The sequence below is a fragment of the Aulostomus chinensis genome, chromosome 10 (genome assembly GCF_037954235.1).
Source record: "Aulostomus chinensis isolate RoL2024-O1b breed Wild chromosome 10, RoL_Achi_v1.0, whole genome shotgun sequence".
Lineage (NCBI taxonomy): Eukaryota > Metazoa > Chordata > Actinopteri > Syngnathiformes > Aulostomidae > Aulostomus > Aulostomus chinensis.
The window spans coordinates 19640459-19664254 of NC_141329.1; the positions used below are offsets into that span (position 1 = coordinate 19640459).

Consider the following 23796-nt stretch of genomic DNA (forward strand, 5'->3'; position numbering starts at 1 on the left):
AACTGCAGCTGGTGTGGATGTCAAAGGTGCACAATGTATACATATTAATACATACATGTTGTCTGTCAATTCACAGGATTATGTTAAATCTACATGGGTGATTTTCACCTAACTTGGTGGAAGGGTGTGTTATGGACCAAGGAACAGCCCATGTAATTTTTGGGCACATCCGTTCAACATAGCGATTATAGCAGGGTTTGTTGGTTTTTTTTACATTGGGAGGTCTCCACGTGCCTGTCAGCAAGTTGCTTCAGCAGAGGTAGGTGCTCTCTGAGTACCATCTAGTCTTTACTGGCCACATTGTAAATCTAAAATTGTTTTTATGTAACCTCCTCTCTGTTCCTCCTGTCTCCTCATTTCATGTTTTATTTCTGTCACTCTTTCTCCCTCAATCTGGTGGTTTTTGACCCAAATACCAGTTGCAGTTATTCTAATTGCCACCTCCTCACTCTGTGACACAGGCATGTGACATGTGGTGCACTCTGACTAAACGTAATAATTCTCTCTGTTGATATGTGTGGAAAGCACACACATAAATTTCGACGCATGCACTCATGCGTACACATATGACCACACTATGCCTCCGTGATACTGCTGCTTCTGCTGCTGCTTAGTGCTCAGACCCGTGAAGCTTATTACCCAAGAAATTAAAGGGCTGTAGTGCTTAACGACTAGCATTACATTTCATGGGTGCCACATTTCATGTCGTGTGTGTGTGTGTGTGTGTGTGTGTGTGTGTGTGTGTGTGTGTGTGTGTGTGTGTGTGTGTGTGTGTTGAAAAGAGGGCAGCAAGATGGAAGTCTCAGTGTTATTTACGACCATGCTGGAGATGTGCAAGCATAAGAACCTCTGCATATTTTCATGTAATGTTTCAGCCATTTTCTTGCCAATTTGACATCACGGAAAATGGCGTTACTCACACATGAAGCTGGATTATACGTCAAATTATCATTCAATTTTAATTCATCAAAGATAAATCTGTGTCAGTGTTGGCTGTGGAAAATGAATTCTAAAGCTATTATTGAGGGGAGAAATACAGACGAGTTAGTTGCAGTTCTTTTCGGGGGAAAAGCAACACTTGTTTCTAAGACTTGTGAGAAGACCGATGACATGCACCGTGGGCCCTGTGTTTGGATTCAAAGACGGGATTTTGCAATTAAACCCCAAGGTCAGCAGGCACTTCTCTCGTCTACCAAGTCAGAGGCGATGCTCAAGAGTAAAGGAGTATCCGCCCCATCACTATCTGCCACTGGCAGCATTACAAATTGCCTGTTTGTTTTCATGGTGTGGTTAAATTAGCTCTACAAGTTGCTGGGAATATATTTTTTATTATGAGTACATATATTCCGTAAAGAAACACATTTTGATACGTACTTAAAATTTTTGATTTTAATTGTTGTATTTTTAAAGTTTTTTAAACGGCTTGTTCTCTGGAGAAAGTGACTGATATTTTGTGTTGTTTTCTTTTACAGACAATACCACCTCTATTCTGAGCACATTTTACTCCAGCTTTGCGCAAATTTGAGATATAGATGGACACTGGTAGCTGCAGACATGCATTCAAACACTAAAATAATATATATTTTTCTGATGCTGATACCAATAAGCTTTTAATGTTCATGTTGTTTTTGTTCATCTGGGTTTCCACTTTCATGTGTGGATGGCTCAAAAAAAACCTTTTTAAAATATAACAATTTTAAAGTAGTTTACCACTTTATTGCAGCATCTCTGAGGACAAATCCAATCCTAAAGATTTCTGCAAGAAGATATAAACTTTCTCATCAACACATAAACATCGGCCGCTGCCATCTGTGAATGTCCTCTCTTATGTCGGTGGTTGTTATATATCAGCTGATACCAATGCATGGCAGTTATATCGGTGCATTCCTACTTCACAAACGCCCTCTATCCACTGTAGAGTAGTATGCATTTGGAAGTGAATTTATTTAGTCAAGTGTTTTTGTGTGTATGTTTTAGTTTCCATGGCCTCTGAACGTACTCTGTTGTTGAAAGCTCAGAGAAAAGCCTCCAAGTGCTCTTTGAATTTAAATTATTTTTATAAAACAAGAACATAGCTGATCATACCTGACAAAAATCTAAAATGCTAACATCAGTATCATTTGCGACATGAATGTACTTCCGCAGCGACATGAATCATATTTCAGGCATCACAGATCCTTTGAAACGATGACGAGCCTCCTTTCTATAAACTAAACATCAGTCTATTATTGAGTCAGACTCACAGCCAGTGACACTGACAGGGTACTCTTACCACAAGGTTAGGTTAAAGGAAGCTATGGATCAACCACATAGCCTCCTCCTAATAGACTCTTTAGGTTTAATATGAGTTTTCACCTCCTCTAATGGACCAGGCTGTCGCAGGAAGGACACAGTGAGAGTCAACGACTGGCTTTCAGCCTGCTTACTACCAGAATGCGAATCACCTCTGTAATAATTCCATTCACTCTATGAGTAAAGAGAGGCAAAATTTTTCCTTGTGTGCCCAAGTTTTGGCATTTGTTTGTGTGCGTTGAGTAAATTTTAATTTGCTTTTTGCATTCAGAACTGAATGCATCCACAACTTAAGGTCTAGCAGCAGGTCTTTGTGTGTCACTGCATACATTTTAGGGGGACTTGAAAGGAGATGTCTGCTTAAGTGGGACAGATGTTCAGCCAATAGGAGACCCTTACTGCTGTAACCATGGTTACCAGATGTTCTGATACCACTCTAACACCTCTCAATCTTTTTACAGCCAGAGAGTAAAGAATAGATTATCTTTAGGCAAGAGGCAGTAGATTTCTCTACCTCTCTCTCTCTCTCTCTCTCTCTCTCTCTCTCTCTCTCTCTCTCTCTCTCTCTGAAGGCACTGAAGCATATCCTGACCCTTCTAATGGACTTCTGTTCAACTTTCCAAGCCTGATCCAGTTCCATAGCTCATCACTCTCCGCAGAAGTCATGTCTGTCTTTGTTGCTGCATGCATACAACACATTGCTGGCGATTACATACAGAGAATGAACTGGTATTTGAATGTCAGTGTTGCCCACAGTGGTTTATTTTGGTATGCCTCTTTAGCAAGAGCGTGCGTGAGTGCGTGTGTGTGTGTGTGTTGTGTGTTCCTGTTCTGTTGGCAGCTGCAGTCCCATCCCAGCCCTCCTCCATCCCTGAGCCCATCTGCGCTCATAGTGTTTGTTGTGGTTTTGGTTGAGATTTGATGTTTCAGGGGGAGCAAAATAGTTTTGGGATGCCAGTGTTGGATTTGTGTGTTTGGACACACTGGGATTTTTCAAGGCCACACAAACGCTTCCAATCTGGCACCAGGATGACAATGCACAGGAAACAAGCTAGTTCTTATATTGTGTGAAGTGAAAGTGATCTAGCAATTGATTTCACTTGCTTGAGGAATATTGTAAAAGTGGATGTTTTTAAAACCGTATTACTGAAATAAAAGTAAAAAGTAAAAGTAACGCTTGCTGTCAGAAATTGTGTTTTCTCACGGATAGCAATGCACATGAATAGCATTGATGTTTTAAAAATACGGCTAAACAAGCTACAGAACCTTCAGTTATGATTCTTGATTTCCAAAACACAGTAACATTTAAATGCTCAAGGTGGTCAGGTTGTGTTTTACAGTTTAAACTTCCAGCACTGAAAAGATAAAAGCTCACAAATGACAAAACAATCTCATCACTTGGTGCCTTCAGGGGCTGTTCCGGAGCTTTCAGGCAGGTCACTCAGTCTACTTCAGCAAATGGAGTGTGTTGTGTACTAGAGATGTGTTTCAGTGGCGTGCATCTCACCGACATCTCGATACATGTCCACTGATATAATGCATGTTGATGCAGTTTTAAAAACACACAATTCAGTCCAAGTCCTGTCAGGATGTTACACACCATGATGCAACAGTGTGACTCTTTGGAACAGTTGAATCAATACATACCTCTGCCATGGTAAAAAATGATAGCAGGCATGTGCACAATTCATTTATGATTGTTTATTGATTGTTAACGATTTTGTCAATCACTTGAAAGTTTGTTCATCAAAGGAGGCAAGTTGCGTTGTGCTATTTCATTCAATGAAGCAATCAGACATTTTAGCGTCAGGGAAGAAGACGAGACAGAAATATTTGCTGCCAAAGTCACCATGAAGAGGTCACGATAATTTTGGTGTGGAACTATTCCAAACTGAAAAACGACTACATCCATTGTAAACACCGTGAAGTCATGTACAAGACAACAACCCCAGTGACGTACCACTTGAACAATGTGCCCCCCCCATCCCCGTTTCTCGTTAATCCACTCTCGTCATCTAAACCTAGCATCACCTCAGTGTTAGCATGAAGCTAGCTATGATGCTAAACAAGCGAATTAATTTACCCCAGGCACTGGCAAATTTATTCAGGTGGATATGCTGCTCAGAATTATCATTGTGGGCAAATGTTTTTGAGAGCTGATTAATTTAATTGAACCCGCGGACAGCATTCCATCACGACACACCATCACCAGACGTGCCAAAACTCATTTTGAAGAAGGAAGCCAGGAGCCGTTAAAGAAGTTGGCTACCTCTGAGAACGTCACGCTAGCAAATGCCTGCCTGAGCGGTTTAACAGCTGGGAGCCCCTTCACTATCACCTGCCACTACAATAATGATTAAACTCATCATTTATAGTTAATTTTCTTAATAATCGATCAAGGAAATGTCTTTGAATGCCCATCTCCATCTGACAGAATATAATTTTGGCGTGATGGAGATGATTAAAATGTCCTCTAGGTGGTGACAGGTAAAACACGCTGCATATTCTATTGCTGTATAACACCTGTAATGATGATTTAAATCAAATGATGTTTGACACATGCATGGCGGGAATTTCATCAAACTTGTAAACTGACCATGTGGTGTCCAGTTACAACTGTTTCCTATTTGATGGGGGAAATAACCAAATTGTTTGTAATGCTGTTAAACTGAAACTCAGTTGTCACAGTAACCTATCAGCAAGTTCTGAAGACATGGCCCACCAGATCTGAGATAGATCTGGTTAGCCCACGAGGAATTTATCTTCTTTATCTTCAAGTGTTAAAAAAAGTATATTTCCCATTGCCAGGACGTTGTTCTATGACTAGTCTGTCCCTGAAATTTAGCGGTTTTCCCTTGGCCCACATTACACTCCTCCACAGAGTGTGGTGAAAATAAGCCTCATCTTCTGTCAGTCAGACACTGAAAATATGACCTTCTTGGCAGAGGTAAATAAAGCAATCTAAAAATTAATGTGGCATTAATGTTTTAGTTTAACAAAGAAACCCTTATAGTTATTAAATCCATAGAGAGAGTGAGAGAGAGAAGGGATGTTTACCGTGAATTTTCAATTGAAATCAGGCTGCTCCACGTTTGAATTGATGTAGCTCACACATTGAATCTAGCACTGATCGATTCTTTCGTGAATCTTTACACCAGCTTGCACACACACACACACACACACACACACACACACACACACACACACACACACACACACACACACACAAGCTCTACGTGGCATAACCTTGTCAGATACACAGCTCAGGTGTGAGGGGTCATATACTCACTGCCCCTGAAAATGAACCTCAAAGGACTGTAATGTTAATGAATCAAAACCAACTACACATCACAATATTTATCACTTACAGTTTGTTTAATTTTTATTGTTTTTATTATTTTGTCAAAGGTCCAATGGTGGTGTCCTTTCCGATGTTGACTACATTTTACATTCAGTGCTTATTGTTTTGATTTAAGAAATTGTCGCCTCCTCGTAAATGAATTCTGTCATCATAATTTCAAACATATCAACTGGAAATCAAAACAACATTTTAAAATGCTCATCCCCCACACTCCTCCCCTGCAGTGGAGTTGATATGTCGCCTTCTCTGTATGCTGCTGCGATGGTTCATCTCAGTCTCTGTCTTCCTACTTGAGGGACTGTCTCTCTTTCTCTATTAATAGTGTGCTTGAGTGATACTAATGAGTGGTTCTTACACTCCTCCTCAGTGTCTCCTCTTCTGTTACTCTTTTCTTCTCCCATCCGCTAGCTGCTTGATCTGTCAGAGAGGCTGCAGAGACTGATTTTTCTACTCCACTTATGAAATTCCCTCTGGGTGATTCTAAAGGAAAACCTGCATGACTTTTCTCATCTCCGCCAGACTTGCACTGTGATGGATGAGAGTGTTTGAAAGGCCGAACTATTTCTGTTGGACTGAGTGGCTCACTGCTATGAGTCAGTAGGGAGTGTTTGGGTGATGGGGTAGAGCGTATGTTGCCCAGTTGAGATAGAAAGGTTTGGGGGTGTGTGTGTGTGGGTGTGTGGCTGTGTATACATGTGTTTGTGCTAGCATGTGTGGAGCAAGTGAAGTCTGCTGTGAAGGTAATGTGGTACTCTGCTCAGCCTCGATGGATTGCACTCTAAGACAGCTCTCCAGTGTTGGGACTTGGACTCCCCATGATAATTATCCGCAGAGTAAAAATAAAAATTGTATCTATATGATAACGAAATAATTGTTTGGATAGACATACAAAAGAAGATGACATATTCAAATTAATACCTCAATTGTTTGAACAGTTACCTTGATTATGATTAATTATTTTTCACACCGTCTCCAAATGGCTGAACGGTCCACAGAATCCATGGTTTGGTTCGGTATCACAGCTTTTGGGTTTTTGTTTTACAAAGTTAGTCATCAACTTCTGGCCTTACACACCAGAGAAAGACTGAAACCAGCTGTTAATCCCTTCTAAAACAGTTCTGATGCAGTAAAGCGAAGCAGCTTCATTTGAGGGAGTCTTCTGCTCCATGGACCACTGTGTCAGTGGCAGGAGAATCAGGGTGGGTTCAGGGGGTTGACTGCTTTTTTGGGAATGAGGAGTCGGGGGAGTTTCCACATCATCCTCTGTGTCCTACGGGAGCTTCATGCCCCACAGTGTCTGTGGCAGTGGGTTGACTGTTTTTATGATCATCAGCGGTGAGAGGAGGTTCGCAGACTTTAGAGGTGCCACACTCTCCTGCGCAAACAAGCATCATCTCTACGGAGATGGACAGATATGAGCTGCTGGCCTACAACTTGATCAGATGGTCCATAGTAATGTACGGGTAAGCCTAAGGTATGCGAGAATGCACCCAACTACCCAGACGTCTACAGCCGATGTGAACGAGAGGCAGAGGACCACTTCCAGAGCTCCGTAGCCATATGCATAATTTTCCATCAACGACTCAACAGTGTTGGCTGGAATAGTCATGCCAAAATCAATTAGCTTCATCCTGATGGGTTGGTCCTTGTTATTTACAAGTATATCATTGTCTGGTTTCAGGTCTGCATGGATCACACCAACAGACCTCAGGGCATCCAATGCCTCCAACAGTTGCGTTGCAATAGGACAGAGTTTATGCAAAGACAGCGGCTTCCATTCTTGATCTTTCTGCAAACGGTAGAGATTCTTGTCCAGCATTTTAAAATACTTGACAGGCGTGTCCCTTATAATCAAACCTCTCAAAGAACTGCACGATGTGAGAATGTAGAGGATCCAGGACACTGAAGATGTTAAATATTGCCATTTCTCTCTCCACGTCTTGAAAAATCAGAGTCCTGCTTTACAATTTTGATTGCCACTGTCTCCTTTGTTGCCAGGTTTTGTCACTTGGCCACCTTTCCAAAGCCGCCCTCACCAATGTACTCCAGGAGGGAGTATGACGCAGTGGTGCTGTGGAGGATTTCTCCTATTTGGAGCTCAGATGGCATCATTTCCTCTGTGGAGAGGCAACATGTTAAGTCACAGTCGATGAGGATCATTTAGCCAATTAACATGTTGCAAATTCACAGTTAATGGGTCAGATAAGATTCACGGGGCCTGTACATTAATTATTAATCTCTCTTGTTAACAGTGTGAGACATTTAAATGAAGGAGTGTACAGAGACAAGTGTAGGTGACATCACACTGGATCGGGAGGTGGTCTAACTTTTACAGAAGTGATATGGAGCTACTCAGTTTAGGACCATTTTACACACATTCACTGAAAACAAAATTGTTGTCTTCAACTTTTGGCTAGTTCCAGCTCCATCTTCACTCGTTTTTTAAATTTCATGTACTAAACACTCCAATAATTGTCGTTGTTGTTGTTGTCGTCGTCGTCCTCCGCTTATCTGGTTGGTCCAGGTCACGGGGGCAGCAGCCTCAGCAAGGAAGTCCAGACTGTCCTCTCCCCAGCCACTTCCACCAGCTCTTCTGGAATCCCGAGGCATTGCCGGGCCAGCTGAGAGATATAATCCCTCCATGTCCCGGGTCGGCCTTGAGGCCTCCTCCCAGTTAGGCATGCCTGGAACACCTCCCGAGGGAGGTGTCCAGGAGGCATCCTCACCAGATGCCCGAAATGCCCGATAATAATTGACAAATAAATAAATATTCAACCAATGAATTGATTGTGGAATTAATTTACAGTTGCAGCGCTATTAATTTGGACTCCTTGATTACAGCAAAAAAACATCAGGATTACTTAATATGATTACTCATTAACTGTGGCCCTTGTCTGACTCCTTGAAGCTAATACAAGAGATGATCATTGTGAAATGGAATAAAACAAAATAATAACTTCATCTCATTAATCTTTTTAATTAAATGCCCAGTCCTACCACAAACCAATTACTCAAAGCTGCACCTATGATTTTTGTAATTGTTTTGATAATTGAATGTTTCTTTGGTTGTGCTCTGTACCTTACTCTGTAGCTCTTACCCAATGGAGCCCTTTTTCTTTCAAGTTATTCTCCTTGATTGACAGCAGGTGATTTAAGTATTTGTCTCGTGATTCTCTTAGTATTAAAAGTTAATTTTGCCTTATTTCCCCCAAAAATGTTTCTTTTTTTTATGCAAACAAGCCCCTCCACTTGTGACAACAGGAACTCTTCATCGCCTCTTCACCCCACTTTCTATTTTAGCCCATTTTTGCTCTCTACCGCTGTGCACTGGGCTGGGAAGAATTCAAGCCCTTGGACCCCAACCCCGCGCTCCTCTCTGTGTCTTTGAGCTATAACTCTCCCATTAAGCACCATTTTTTTTAACCTCTTTTCTTCTTCTGCATTCTCTTGTGCCCTCACTTCAGCCGCAAAGACAGCTAGCCTCTGTCTGTTTGCTCTTCCTGATCCTGGCAATCTCATTCGTCTATCCCAGAATCTTCATCCCTGTCCACCCCTGCTATCCCTTGCTCATCCGCTTTGTCATCATCATCATCCCCTGCAGCCAGGTGTCTGACGTATTCATCTTGTTAGCTAGAAGGCTAAATAGTCTGATAATTACTGTTGCCAGTCTTATCTTGTTGTATACAGTTGGATACACCTGCTGTCACACAGTCACAAAGATTGTTCGGTACAAGCATGTGCAGTTAGATATTAGAGATTAGGAGGTATCTAAGCCATAGGGAGAGGGAACTTCTTGACCTCAGTGCTTCGTTCAGGGTTGACAGGTGGTCAGTTAAACAGCTCAGTAATTGGCACAGTGCAACCCAAACAAACAAAAGACTTCCTGTTCTGTTTATGACCCTTGAACTCAGTTGATTATCCCTGCACTGTGCATGGTAACCACAGGATAAAGGTATGCCTGTTTCACACAATAGAAAGGGGGAGTCCGAAAAGGATGTAAACCATTCATGGTGATTCTAGATTGAATATTACCATGGAAGCAGACAGGAAAAAATAAAAGACAAACAGACTTGTATGTTCATTCCAAAACATTTGGAGTGTTTAGGCGTAGGTGAAGAGGATGCGAGAATAGTGACAGAACCAGAGGAGGAGGCTGGAGAAGCTCGAGATGTAAGGAGAGGAGTTGTTTTCATCCATGCGGGAAGAAGAATAAAAAGGCACGGTTTAGCGATTTCCTGGAGAGAGGTATAGGTTGAAGTAAAGACGAGATGGAGAGTTAAAAACGGTCACTTGAGGCATAGAGGTCACGCATATGAGATCCAGTCATTATTGGAAATTCAGACTTTTTTTTTCCCCCTGAAGCCTCAACGGACTTGCAAGAGAGAAACATATGCTAAATTTGAGCTCGATGATGCTGCATGAGCGGTTTCAGCAGTGTATTATTTGACTTTTTTTTTACTTCATGACCTTGGACTAGCTTCCCGATTCAGCACTGAGTCAGGGGAGGAAGGTGGTGGAAGGGAGGAGGCTTTATTTGCTCTAAAACAGCAGTAGAGTTGTGCCAAGCATTTAACTGCCGTTATCCTGAGAGTAAAATACATGGAGGTGAGGATACAGTTTCACCAGCTCAGCTTTGACTCAATGTGGAGCATGAGATGGTGTATTTGATTGCAGAATCATTTATCCTTTTTTTATGTATCGGTGATGTATTTGTTTCAGCCTGACAGAGAGGACAAACGGGTCACTGCCACTGTAGCCTGCAGCATATGCACTAAGATATTGTCTTTCATATTCCTTTAACAATCGTTGTAGCATTACTTCAATTTGTTGCATCCTGTCATGATATGATTTAGTTAATATGATGATTTTTTTTTTTTTAGGTGTCAAAGAACATCTAAAAAATGGTCCTACATCTATGAATTCTTTCCACAAACAGTCTTACTAGCTGAAAAGCACATCTGTGACAGCCATTGTTGCAGATTCCCAGTTGGAGATAAAAATAGCACCTTGAGCAGGTTCCACGTAATGTAACGTCATATTTATATATATCATTATCATTATTTTTTTTCTCTACATGACAACCCAGAAACGTCCACACAATTCATTGCACATATCCTGTCCTAATTTATTTTTGTAAGAAACACCTCATTGTACCAGGAACATTGGTGTTCATTCATGAAATTCTCTTGCGAGTAAATTTTGTTCTTGAATGTCAAAGTAATTTTGTTTCACTCTGGATTTGGTCTAACAAACAGGAAGCAAACTTGCTCTTGACATCTACAGTTTACCTCTTGTACCATTAAAGTTTTTGCCAGTTACTCAAGAAGTACACAATGTCAGGAATGAAGAGTTACAACTTGCAAACATCCTCTGCTCTCTGTCTGAAATACTGGATTGAAGGAGAAAAAAAAAGAAGTCCTGCACTGTGCAAGACCAAATTTGTCCATAACAACATTTGTGAGGCAGATCCCAGTGTATTTTCAAAGTAAAGCTGGATTAAAACACAGTTTTGCAGAAAATCCTCACATTTATTCATTTGACTGATAGATTATTCAACATGTCAGTTCAGCTCTATTTGATTAATTAGTCACAGTGAACTCGGGCGTCACCCCTCTGGCGTTCTACCATCTCAGCGTCATCCAGTGTTTGGATGTAGTGACATAAGCCTCATATGAGTAATGATGACACTCCTTGAACATTGTCTGTGAGAAAGTGAAAGTCATTCATCAACATCTTTTACTGTATTTTGTTCCACTGACTGAGCTCAAATAATCTGATGATATTCCGTACTGATATTTTCTTCTTATCTGCAGTTATCTAATTTTTCTTCAATCTCTTTCTTTCTCTCTGTCTCTGCATTCTTATCATCAGGCTGCTGCTGACTTTGCAAAGGCCCACCTGCCCGAGGCTCTCCGTCAGCAACTACTGACCTATGAACGGGAGAAAGAGCGAGATAGAGAAAAGGACAAGGAGAAGGATGAGAAAAAAGAGAGGGGCAGCCTCTCCTATCCCTCTATCCTGGAGCAGCAGATCCTGACTCTAGACAGAGAAATGCTGGAAAAGCTCTCCGCTACTTACAATGAAGCAGGTTTGTGTGTATTACTTGCCGCAAAAAATAAATGCATGCATGTACTTGTGTCCTTCACTTTTGTCAGGTTCATCTTGCATCAGTTTTGACAATTTAATTCCTCACTTGATGATTAAATGGTCCAACTGTGAATCCAATTTATCAGTCTGACCACAAAACAAGTCAGCAGAGGCCCCATACTGACTGATGGATGTTCCCCACGAGTGTTGGTCATTACTTGCGACATGAAAAATGTATCAGCTGGTCCACAGTGATGTTTTTTAAATGTCCCATACAATGGTGCACACAAACTCTTATTTTCAACTCTTCTGTTTCCCTGGATTGTTGATGAGTAGCAACTGTCAGCAGCCCCAGGCCCTGCTTATTCAGCTGTTTAAATACAAGCCCATCTTCACAAGGCTTGTAGTAATTATCTCTGGAGGAAGGCCGGGAGGGAAGGATGATGCAAGGGAGAGAGAGAGGGAGTGATGGATGCAAAGAGCGAGGAAAAGGGTCAGATAAAATGATATATATGTGTGTGTGTGTGTATGTACATATGTATGTGTGTGTGTATAAATTTATATATCCATCCATCCTTTGTGTTCCGCTTATTCCTATTAAGGGTCGCAGGGGGGGCTGGGGCCTATCCCAGCGTCGACGGGCGTGAGGCGGGGTTCACCAGTCCATCGCAGGGCCAACATACATAGACAAACAAACACAGTCACAGGGAGAACATGCAGACTCCATACAGAAAGATCCCGTGTGTGTGTGTATATATGTGTGTGTGTGTTTGTGTGTGTGTATGTATGTATATGTATATATACGTATATGTGTATATATGTATGTATATGTGTATGTATATGTATGTATATGTGTATATATGTATGTATATGTGTATATATATGTGTATATGTATATGTGTATATATATGTGTATATGTATATATGTTTATATATACGTGTATATGTATATATGTATATATATACGTGTATATGTATATATATGTATATATATACGTGTGTATATGTATATATATGTATATATATACGTGTGTATATGCATATATATGTATATATATACGTGTGTATATGTATATATATACGTGTATATATACGTTTATATGTGTATATATACGTGTATATGTGTATATATATACGTGTATATGTGTGTATATATATGTGTATATGTGTATATATATACGTGTATATGTATATATATACGTGTATGTGTATATATGTATGTATATGTGTATATATATATATATGTGTATATGTATATATGTATGTATATGTGTGTATATATATGTGTATATGTATATATGTTTATATATAGGTGTATATGTATATATATATACGTGTATATGTGTATATATATATACGTGTATATGTGTATATATACGTGTATATGTGTATATATATACGTGTATATGTATATATATACGTGTATATGTATATATACGTGTATATGTGTATGTATATGTGTATATATATGTGTATATATACGTGTATATGTGTATATATACGTGTATATGTGTATATGTATGTATATGTGTATATATATCCGTGTAAATGTGTATATATATGTATATATATATATCCGTGTATATGTATATATACGTGTATACGTGTATATATATATACGTGTATATGTATATACATATATGTGTATATGTATATATATATATGTGTATATGTATATATATACGTATATACATATATGTGTATATGTATATATATATGTGTATATGTATATATATACGTGTATATGTATATATATACGTGTATATGTATATATGTGTATATATATACGTATATATGTATATATATATATACGTGTATATGTATATATATATGTGTGTATATGTATATATATATACGTGTATATGTATATATGTGTATATATATACGTATATATGTATATATATACGTGTATGTGTATATATATATACGTATATATGTATATATATACGTATATATGTATATATATATACGTGTATATGTATATATATACGTGTATATGTATATATGTATATATACGTATATATGTATATATATACGTGTATATGTATATATGTATATATACGTGTATATGTATATATGTATATATACGTGTATATGTATATATGTATATATATATACGTGTATATGTATATATGTATATATACGCGTATATGTATATATGTATATATACGTGTATATGTATATATGTATATATATACGTGTATATGTATATATGTATATATACGCGTATATGTATATATGTATATATACGCGTATATGTATATATGTATATATACGCGTATATGTATATATACGCGTATATGTATATATGTATATATACGCGTATATGTATATATGTGTATATATACGTGTATATGTATATATGTATATATATGTGTATATGTATATATGTATATATACGTGTATATGTATATATGTATATATACGTGTATATGTATATATATACGTGTATATGTATATATACGTGTATATGTATATATGTATATATATCCGTGTATATGTATATATATACGTGTATATGTATATATGTATATATATACGTGTATATGTATATATATACGTGTATATGTATATATGTATATATATCCGTGTATATGTATATATATACGTGTATATGTATATATATATATACACGTATATATATATACGTGTATATGTATATATATACACGTGTATATACGTGTATATGTATATATATATACACGTGTATATACGTGTATATGTATATGTATATACATGTATATGTATATACGTGTATATGTATATACGTGTATATGTATATGTATATACATGTATATGTATATACGTGTATATGTATATACGTGTATATGTATATACGTGTATATGTATATATATACGTGTATATGTATATATGTATATATACGTATATATGTATATATACGTATATATGTATATATACGTGTATATGTATGTATATATACGTGTATATGTATATATACGTATATATGTATATATACGTGTATATGTATGTATATATACGTGTATATGTATGTATATATACGTGTATATGTATGTATATATACGTGTATATGTATGTATATATACGTGTATATGTATGTATATATACGTGTATATGTATGTATATATACGTGTATATGTATGTATATATACGTGTATATGTATGTATATATACGTGTATATGTATGTATACGTGTATATGTATATATGTGTATATATACGTGTATATGTATATATGTGTATATATACGTGTATATGTATATATGTATATATACGTGTATATGTATATATGTATATATACGTGTATATGTATATATATGTATATATACGTGTATATGTATATATGTATATATACGTGTATATGTATATATGTATATATACGTGTATATGTCTATATGTATATATACGTGTATATGTCTATATGTATATATACGTGTATATGTCTATATGTATATATATACGTGTATATGTCTATATGTATATATATACGTGTATATGTCTATATGTATATATATATACGTGTATATGTCTATATGTATATATATACGTGTATATGTCTATATGTATATATATACGTGTATATGTCTATATGTATATATATACGTGTATATGTCTATATGTATATATATACGTGTATATGTATATATTTATAAATATATGTGTATGTGTAGATGTATATATACGTGTAGATGTATCTATACGTGTATATGTATATATGTATATATACGTGTATATGTATATATGTATATATACGTGTATATGTATATATGTATAAATATATGTGTATGTGTAGATGTATATATACGTGTAGATGTATCTATATGTGTAGATGTATATATACGTGTAGATGTATCTATACGTGTATATGTATACATGTTTATATATACGTGTATTTGTATACACGTATATATGTATATGTATACACGTATATACGTATATATACATGTATATGAATACACGTATATGTATATATATATACGTGTATATGTATATAAACATGTATATATGTATATATATGTATATACAAATATACGTATATACACGTATATATGCATATACACGTATATATGTATATATATAGGTGTATATGTATATATACACTTATATACACGTATATATACGTGTATATATGTGTATATACGTTTATATATACATATATGTGTGCATGTATATATACGTATATGTGTATGTGTATGTATGTGTCTATGTGTATGTATGTGTATATACGTGTATATATATATATACACGTGTATATGTATATATGTATATATACACGTGTATATGTATATATGTATATATACACGTGTATATGTATATATGTATATATACACACGTGTATATGTATATATACACACGTGTATATGTCTATATGTATATATATGTATATATACACGTGTATATGTCTATATGTATATATATGTATATATACATGTGTGTATGTATATATGTGTATGTATATATACGTATATATGTATGTATATGTATATATATGTATATATGTATGTGTATATGTATATATGTGTATATGTACACAAATGTGTATGTGCAAATATATATGTATGTTTATATATGTATCTATATATGTATGTATGTGTGTATATATATATATGTGTATATATGTATATATACGTATATATATATATGTGTATGTGTGTGTGTGACATTTGCCTGGCTGGAAGCAATCCAGTCGAACAGATGAGCCAAAGCAACAAAATGAAGGATGAACAATAAAAGCGAAGGAATCTGGGGAGGGGGAAAGTTCATTGAGTGAGGACATGGATACTAAGGGTGAGGAAAAAGATCAGTCCACATAAAGCATCACATCGTGAGGAGAGAGAGCAATAAACATAACAATACATTATAGATTCATTCATGAATATATTTGACCCTTGCTGAAAACTTGTTTTCAGGGGTACCTGCAAAATAGAGCATGTTCTTCACTTTATGAAGATCAGAGAGGCAGTGAGGGAGCAATATGTTACAGAGTAGTTTCATGTTTCATAACTTCATCATCAATCAGACCAAAGGGAACCACAGAAACTCAAATATTTGAGGCGGAGACCATACATTAGCACTGGAGATTGTTTTTCCTTTCCTCTGCACAAACATTGACTTTTTGAGATTGCAGGGTAGAGAGAGATGCTGCAGCATCAACACTACAAGGTATATATATATATATATATATAGGTTTCTTATGGTACCCCTGATTAGACGGAAAGGCTAGGTAGTAAAAGGATTCTGGTGTTTGTAAACCGTTTTCATGTTTCAGGTTCTAAATGAGAAAAAGAAGATTCAGTGTTTCGTAACAAGGCTATAATTGGCAGCCGTGAAACAGGTTTTTAGACCGATTGTCAGCAGTAAGTATAATGACATCGGGCATTATCGAAGGTTTCCCTACAGAAGGAGCTTTTGGTTTACATTTAGCTTCTTCTTCCACTTGTAATGTGAACATTCTGCTGGCTTACTGAAAGAATGTTTTTGTCATTATCGTGCCTTGCTTTCTTGTGTGCTAAAGCCCGGTCAACACAATCACTTTAGCTAATAACATTACCTCCACTCTGTCTGCAGCAGGTTTCTTGGAACAGGGGATGCAAAACAGAACCATTAGAAGAAAAAAAAAACACTCAGTACACAACCCAAGGTTCCATTTGCAGTAAGCCCACAGTTCCATTTGTATTGCTTTTTTTTTTTTTTCTCTTTTTTAGGGTGGGGGGTGTCTGTTTCAGGTTTGTTTTTTTACATTAAGGAAAGGAAAAACATCCAAAGCAAATGACACCAAAACACAGAGCTGAAGTGAATAAATAAACTTAGTTGCTACTGTGTTTTGCTGTCATTTATGTTCACCATTTTCTGCACATAACAGCTAAAACTGACACTGTCAACCACAAAATTGCCATCCAAACCATCCCTAGCTGGAGGAGTTATTTTTCTTAAGGAAAGTGCTTTGATGACAGATTTCTTCTTTTTTCAGTCTGGCATGAGACAAAATGGTCACTGCTAACATGATGGTCTGCAAGGTGCCATTTACAGAGAGAGGAGTGTTTTCATCCATGTGTTTCACAACTTTGGCACAACTTCAGCATGTCCCTGTCTCCCAAAGGTCATCGATGAAAGCATCGCTAAATGTGGCATTTCACTTTGTTGCAATGATTCAGAAACCTGCATCATTCTTTACTTTTCTGAGTCTTTTATAAAAGCTTTAAACTGCACTTTCTGCACTCTACTCTTCCCTGAATGTCTGTGTGTTCCTGCAACAACTCCTCTCCTTCACGACTGAGGAGTGAGACTTCACTTTGAGCAAGACCTCTGAAGCATGTCAATCACTGTAGAGATTATTTCTACAAGGTTGTCAGGCACTTGTTGTCACAATCTGAGCCTGTCAGTGGAAAATACAAGCACTTTTTAATGTAACATGTATATAATAAATGTCCCGTTGTAGCCGTTGAGCCTTTGACAGTCATAGTAGTCTTGCTCAAGTCCATGAATTGTTGTCTCTCTTGAGTGTTTAGACCCAAAAATGTGGGAAAATTGGGCTTAAAACTGGCAGATTTAACCATTAAGACCATGTTTTAATGAACAATAGAGATGATTGATGTAGAAAGAGGATTTTACCCATTTTAATGACATCACTACATTGACAGAGTGGAGTGCCAAAAAAAAAATTTAGCTCATCTGATGAAAAATTCACCTTGGTACTTTTTTTTCCCAACAGAGTGCAGTATCACCAAGCAGAGCTCTGTGTTGGCTTGTCAGTTCCTGGCAAAGTATGTTCTCAGTTTGTTATTCAGCCATGTTAATAGGATGTTTCTCACCTGTTGTCACAATGAAAGATAAAATTCTGTTGTCGCTACTTCCAAGACTTGTAAATGATTTATCATATCAAGAGCGGTGCTATGCTTTTGCATCTGATGAGCCAACAAATTCATGGATTCATTTGTAGATTGTAATTTGTTTTTGGGTTGTTGTTTTTTTGCCCAATTTAGCACATACCAAAGAGGAAGAACCCTGTGCATTTATTTGAAGAATCAGTGGTTTTCCCAAAGTGCAGAGACTTAAAAAAAAAAAAATCTAATTTGATTCTCTCTCAAGTTTCCTTTTATTTCAGTTTGTTTGGAAGCCAGACCACAGTACTATGAATGTCATCAATGGAGGGGTCACAAATGTTTCTACCTTCATCTTCATTTGCAATTAAAACAGAGAGAACGTGGAAAGGAAAGACAGTAGTAATAGAAAGATCAGGGAAGCTGGGAGATGCATGCTGAAGGCTGAGACTGTAGATGGTTCACCCCACTTTAGGCCGTGCCCCTGAGAGAAACACATTTGCCTTCAGCTGTCCGGTAACATGCGAGATCATTTGAAGCGCGTCGAAAGCGTCACTCTCTTGACAGTGGAAGGCAGGTTAACCTGAGAAAGATTGAGGAATGTTTCTGTTTAATTGATAACGTTACGCTGTGTAAGTCCCTCAGGATAGAAACGAGGAGAAAGACACTGTGGAGGTTTATAATTAGATTACAGATGTGAACAACGTGCAGCTTAAATGAAAACCTGCATGCAGCTGATTCTTTACATGTGACTCACATTTAAGTGGAGTTCATTGGTATGAAAGTGACACAAGAGAATGACAGTTTACATGACATGCTGTTAAAAAGGAGAATTAAAATAGCCAGACTCATAACACCCAGTCTGGAGGCGACAGCTTGTCTGTATACCTCTCAGAAAAGCTTGATATACTGCGAACTGCGTTACCTTTTGTTACACTCACCTGCACTCGACCTCTTCATCCTCTTTTGCCCTTATCATCCTCTCCTCCTCTGCTTTCCCAGCTGCAGATAAACCTCAGCTTACTGATTTTTATGTTTCTCCCTAAACAGGCAACAAGTAAATCCCTTCTCCAGATCCCTCGGTCGATGTGTGTTTTTAAGATTTGGGACGCGTTACGACCAGGCTCCAAAGATTACAGTTGTCCTTTTTCTTATCCCTCTGTATTTTTTTATCATCCTTTATTTGGACAGCACAGCAAAAGTAGACTAACACTGAGTGTATTGTGATGTTCTGTTACCATGAAAAAGTTCTAGAAGAAGACATGGGACTGAATTTGTTGCCGTATTTGTCTTAGCTCAGCATCTCAGGGCGGATCTGCTGATCAGGTAATTGTCTGCATTCTTGCCCTTGTATCGAATTCAACAATCTCATCATTTAGGGTGCACAGACCCCTGCTTTCTCTTGTAATCAGGGCTTAAATTAAACTGGCAGTGAACAAACCGAGAGGGAGACAGCGAGAGATACACTCTCAATTCAACTCCCAGTCACCGGGACAACATATCAGATTTATCTCCCTGTTCTTTCATCCCCTCGTAGTTTATCAGCAAACAAAAGCACATGAAGGGAAGATAAGAGAGATGGGACTTTAATGGAATGTCCAGAAGGTTAGAATGTATAATGGAAACAGTCTCTTCATGCAATGTTTGTTCTTCTGCGACTAACATTTATGTCGCTGTGTGACATGTTTGCACCAACACCAGCTCAACTTGGTTCCGATAGGTGCAAGCCGCGACCATCTAAGTGTTTAACCCACAAACTAAAGGTCAAGGAAGGTCAGTGATAGGAAGGGTTTCAGAGATGCTTTTGATTTGACCAAAAATAATAAATGCATAACTATAACCTACCATTATTTATGAATTACTAATTCCAAATTAATGTGTTCCCTCACAGAAAAAACACCAGCAACTGGCATCTAATACTTGTGTGATGAACAAGTTTGTAACTGAACTGACCGATCAAGATGAGCGGTTTAATTCAATGTTAGAAATTGACCCTTAACCTTACATTATAACATTAAGAAGCTAGCGCTTCATATCTATAACTCTGAGTCAATAATTGGTGTCTCAATCCCTGTTGTACACAACAAACGCTAACTTCTGTAGCATGAGTTGAGGGTGAATCTCAGTTTATCAGTCCAGTGAGATGAGAACACTGAGTTTCTTTGGGCTGTTCTACTCTGTTCTGTTCTTTTCACCACTATTTGGGTATTGTCCTGATTTCCCCAACACCAATGCATGACAAAATCAGAGAAAAAAGCCATAAATTCTTAATGCTACAGTGTAGCAAGCAGTATTATGAGACGACTACAGACCATTTCTGAAGCTTGGTGAGGATAAATTTATCCCCATAAAAATAGTACCTTTATTATTAGATCAACTCGGCCAGAGAGATTGTTGAACTCCTCCGTCGTATTTACATTTTGATGACTGACCAAAGTGCAGTTTCAAATTTTCTGGTACCGTGTTACTGAAAAACAAAAAAAAACCTGCGTATTTGTTGTTGTTGTTTTTTAACTATTCGTGGTATTCATTGAAACCTGAGCGTGTCTCTCTGTCTCTGCAGTTAACTCGCTTGCTTTGTATTAAGAAATAAGTTGAAATTGGACAGCTGCTGCACCCAGCTGCCGCAAAAATACAGGGTGCAGAGGTGTATGAGAACAACTAGAAATTGATGAAGCTCAATATAGCTGCTGGCTGCCAATTAAAATTTAGCTGATATGGATGCTACATATTAAGTTTTGATCTTACTTTATGGTAGCAGGGCTTGAATCATACAGCGCAGGCCTTTGACTGGATAGGGTGAAACTCACAGTGTGTGTCAGCAGGATAGAGAGAGACAAAACGCTGACCGAGCTCTAAATACAAGAGGACACAAGTTATGAAGGTTTCTGACGTGTAAGGACATGAACATAATGTTGATAAGGTGCTAGATAAAGACCAAACATGTTTGGAGGACAATTGTTACCTAACAACTCATGAGAGAGTAAGGACAGTCTGATATCCAACTCATTACTGAAAGACTAACTGAAAAAGCATCGTGGGATGTCTTTTATTATGATAGATTATTTGTCTAACTCAGTTCAGAACAATAATTTGTAATAAAGCAAAACAGTTTTTGAGGATGCTCCAGAGAAAACGGATAGATGCGAACATTTGCATCAAATCCTCAAAAGATTCATCACATCAAATCTCCAAGTGCAGTTTTACAGCATTTGGGAATGTTACGGTTCGTTCAGTTTTGCTGCGAAGTGAACTACAGTTATACGTCATGGAACTGTTTGTAATTATCTGTTCACACTAATGCAAATCTCTGCAACTTTCTAAAACTCTTGTGTGTGTGTGTGTGTGTGTGTGTGTGTGTGTGTGTGTGTTACAACTCATTGCTCTGATGAACTGGTTCTAATAAAAAAAAAAATCATTAGAATGTCCTCAACATGAAAAACTCAATGTTTTGATCCAAATGCTACTGTGTGAGGCTTCTAGACACATAACTTTTTCATTTTCTTTGCCAACTTGGCTGTATTTCTTGACTCACAAGGTCAAATGTGTCCATGTTACAGTCACTCAGAACTGATCATCCGCTGTGTCCTCCGAGTATGAGTAGATGTTTAAAATTACACAATTTTTACCAAGTTACAAGGTACTTTCACACATTATTTGATGTGATGTTCCTGACCTTCTAAATGGCATCATAATCATAAAAGAAACCAGACACTTTGGAGAAATGATGGTGTAGTTCACATGAAATTAAATCTCCCCCAGCACCCCCTTCCCCCACCAAAAAGGATGAAGCCAGTAAGCTTCTGATACAAACTAATGAATGCAATAGGAATTGTAGACCATAGAATATAGAGCTCGTCTGTGGCTTTATCGTGACAGCAGATTTATAGTGTTGCACAGAACTTTCTTCACTTTGCTCATTATACAGCTAAAAATAGCACTGTTATAAATGTTAACAGTGCACGTCCAAGGAGGGCAAGTAAGATAAGGTGGCAGCTCTTGAGGGAAAAAGACTCAACTTTGTGGGTGGACTAATGGGCAGGTAGGATTTTTTGTTGTTGTTTTTTTTAGAGAGACTGAGAGATAGACGATGAGCCGGAGCAAGTGGGGTGATGGCAGCCCTGCCCTCATATGTTTTACCAAAACGCTAAACAGCTTGTTCAAGAACATACATCTGTGCGTAGTTTTGACACATTTTCTCTCTCCAGACCCCCTGAGTCTTTGCTTAGAATCCCTGTGATGATGCAAACTGGAGAGGGAAAACTGAGCCTGAGACATAAATCTCGTTGGGAATGTTGCCTGGCCAAGCTAGGCTAATAATCAACATGAGCACACTGTAGCATGCAGGTCATTTTTGCCATTTTAACAGGGAATGTTGAATGTGTGCTGCACTAATTGGGGAGGGGTGTGCTAGCAAGGCGCCTCAGTCCATTATCTCTATTGCCATGGGATCTTGATAAGGATAATTAGCTGGACAGCATGGCAGGGTGCAGCATAAGCTATAGGAGAGAGCAGCAGGATTAGGAGTGCATATAATGATGGAACTAATAGAAATGGATTTTTTTTCACCAACACCAAAAGATTTAGTTAGCCATTTGCTATTAAGTGACATCAATATTCACTTCATTCTTCCTTTCTGCACTGCTGGCTTTCTCATCTCCATCATCTTTTGTGCACAATTTTCTGTTTATTACTTTTTTGTCATCAAAGCTATAAATGAGGATAATCACGCTCTCCTGCTGAGAAGTCATCTCTTTTCCCTCCGTTTCCTCATATATCTCCCCTCAGATACTCTTCACTTCATCTGAATCAGCCTACCTCACTCTCCCGTCTCACTCCTCACATACTCTCTGCTGTCAGGTCCATATCTGCAGAGAAGTCTGAAAAGTCAGCAGGTCATTTTACATCACACAGCTTTGTTTGAGACTTTCCTCTGAATCTTGACTCCACTGTTCTATTTTCCTCTCTCCCTCTCCCCCTCTCTCTCTCTCTCTCTCTTTTCGGGTGGTCTAAGCTGGTAGGACCTCTCCAGCTCTCTCTTTCTCTCTCTCTCTCTCTCTCTCTCTCTCTCTCTCTCTCTTCTACTTTTGTTTTTGGCCTGTGTGAGCAGATGGCCAAACAGGCAGATCTGTTCCTTTTCTACAGAACTTTGGATCTCACACAATAGGCCTCAGACTCAGAGTCCAGACTGTTCTGGCTGGCTGGGAAACTAAACAAAGACACCAAAAGAAAGCATTTGGGAGAGTGGTAAAAGGA

General features: G+C 37.7%; 1 protein-coding gene across 1 annotated transcript in view; it reads left to right on the forward strand.

Moving 5' to 3' along the window:
• ppm1lb (protein phosphatase, Mg2+/Mn2+ dependent, 1Lb) overlaps positions 1-23796 on the forward strand; it is a 55220-nt gene that overhangs the window by 27040 nt on the left and 4384 nt on the right. The window contains exon 2 of the mRNA XM_086216320.1: positions 11525-11741. Coding sequence (XP_086072446.1) covers positions 11525-11741 — 217 coding nt within the window. The remainder of the gene's footprint in view (positions 1-11524; positions 11742-23796) is intronic.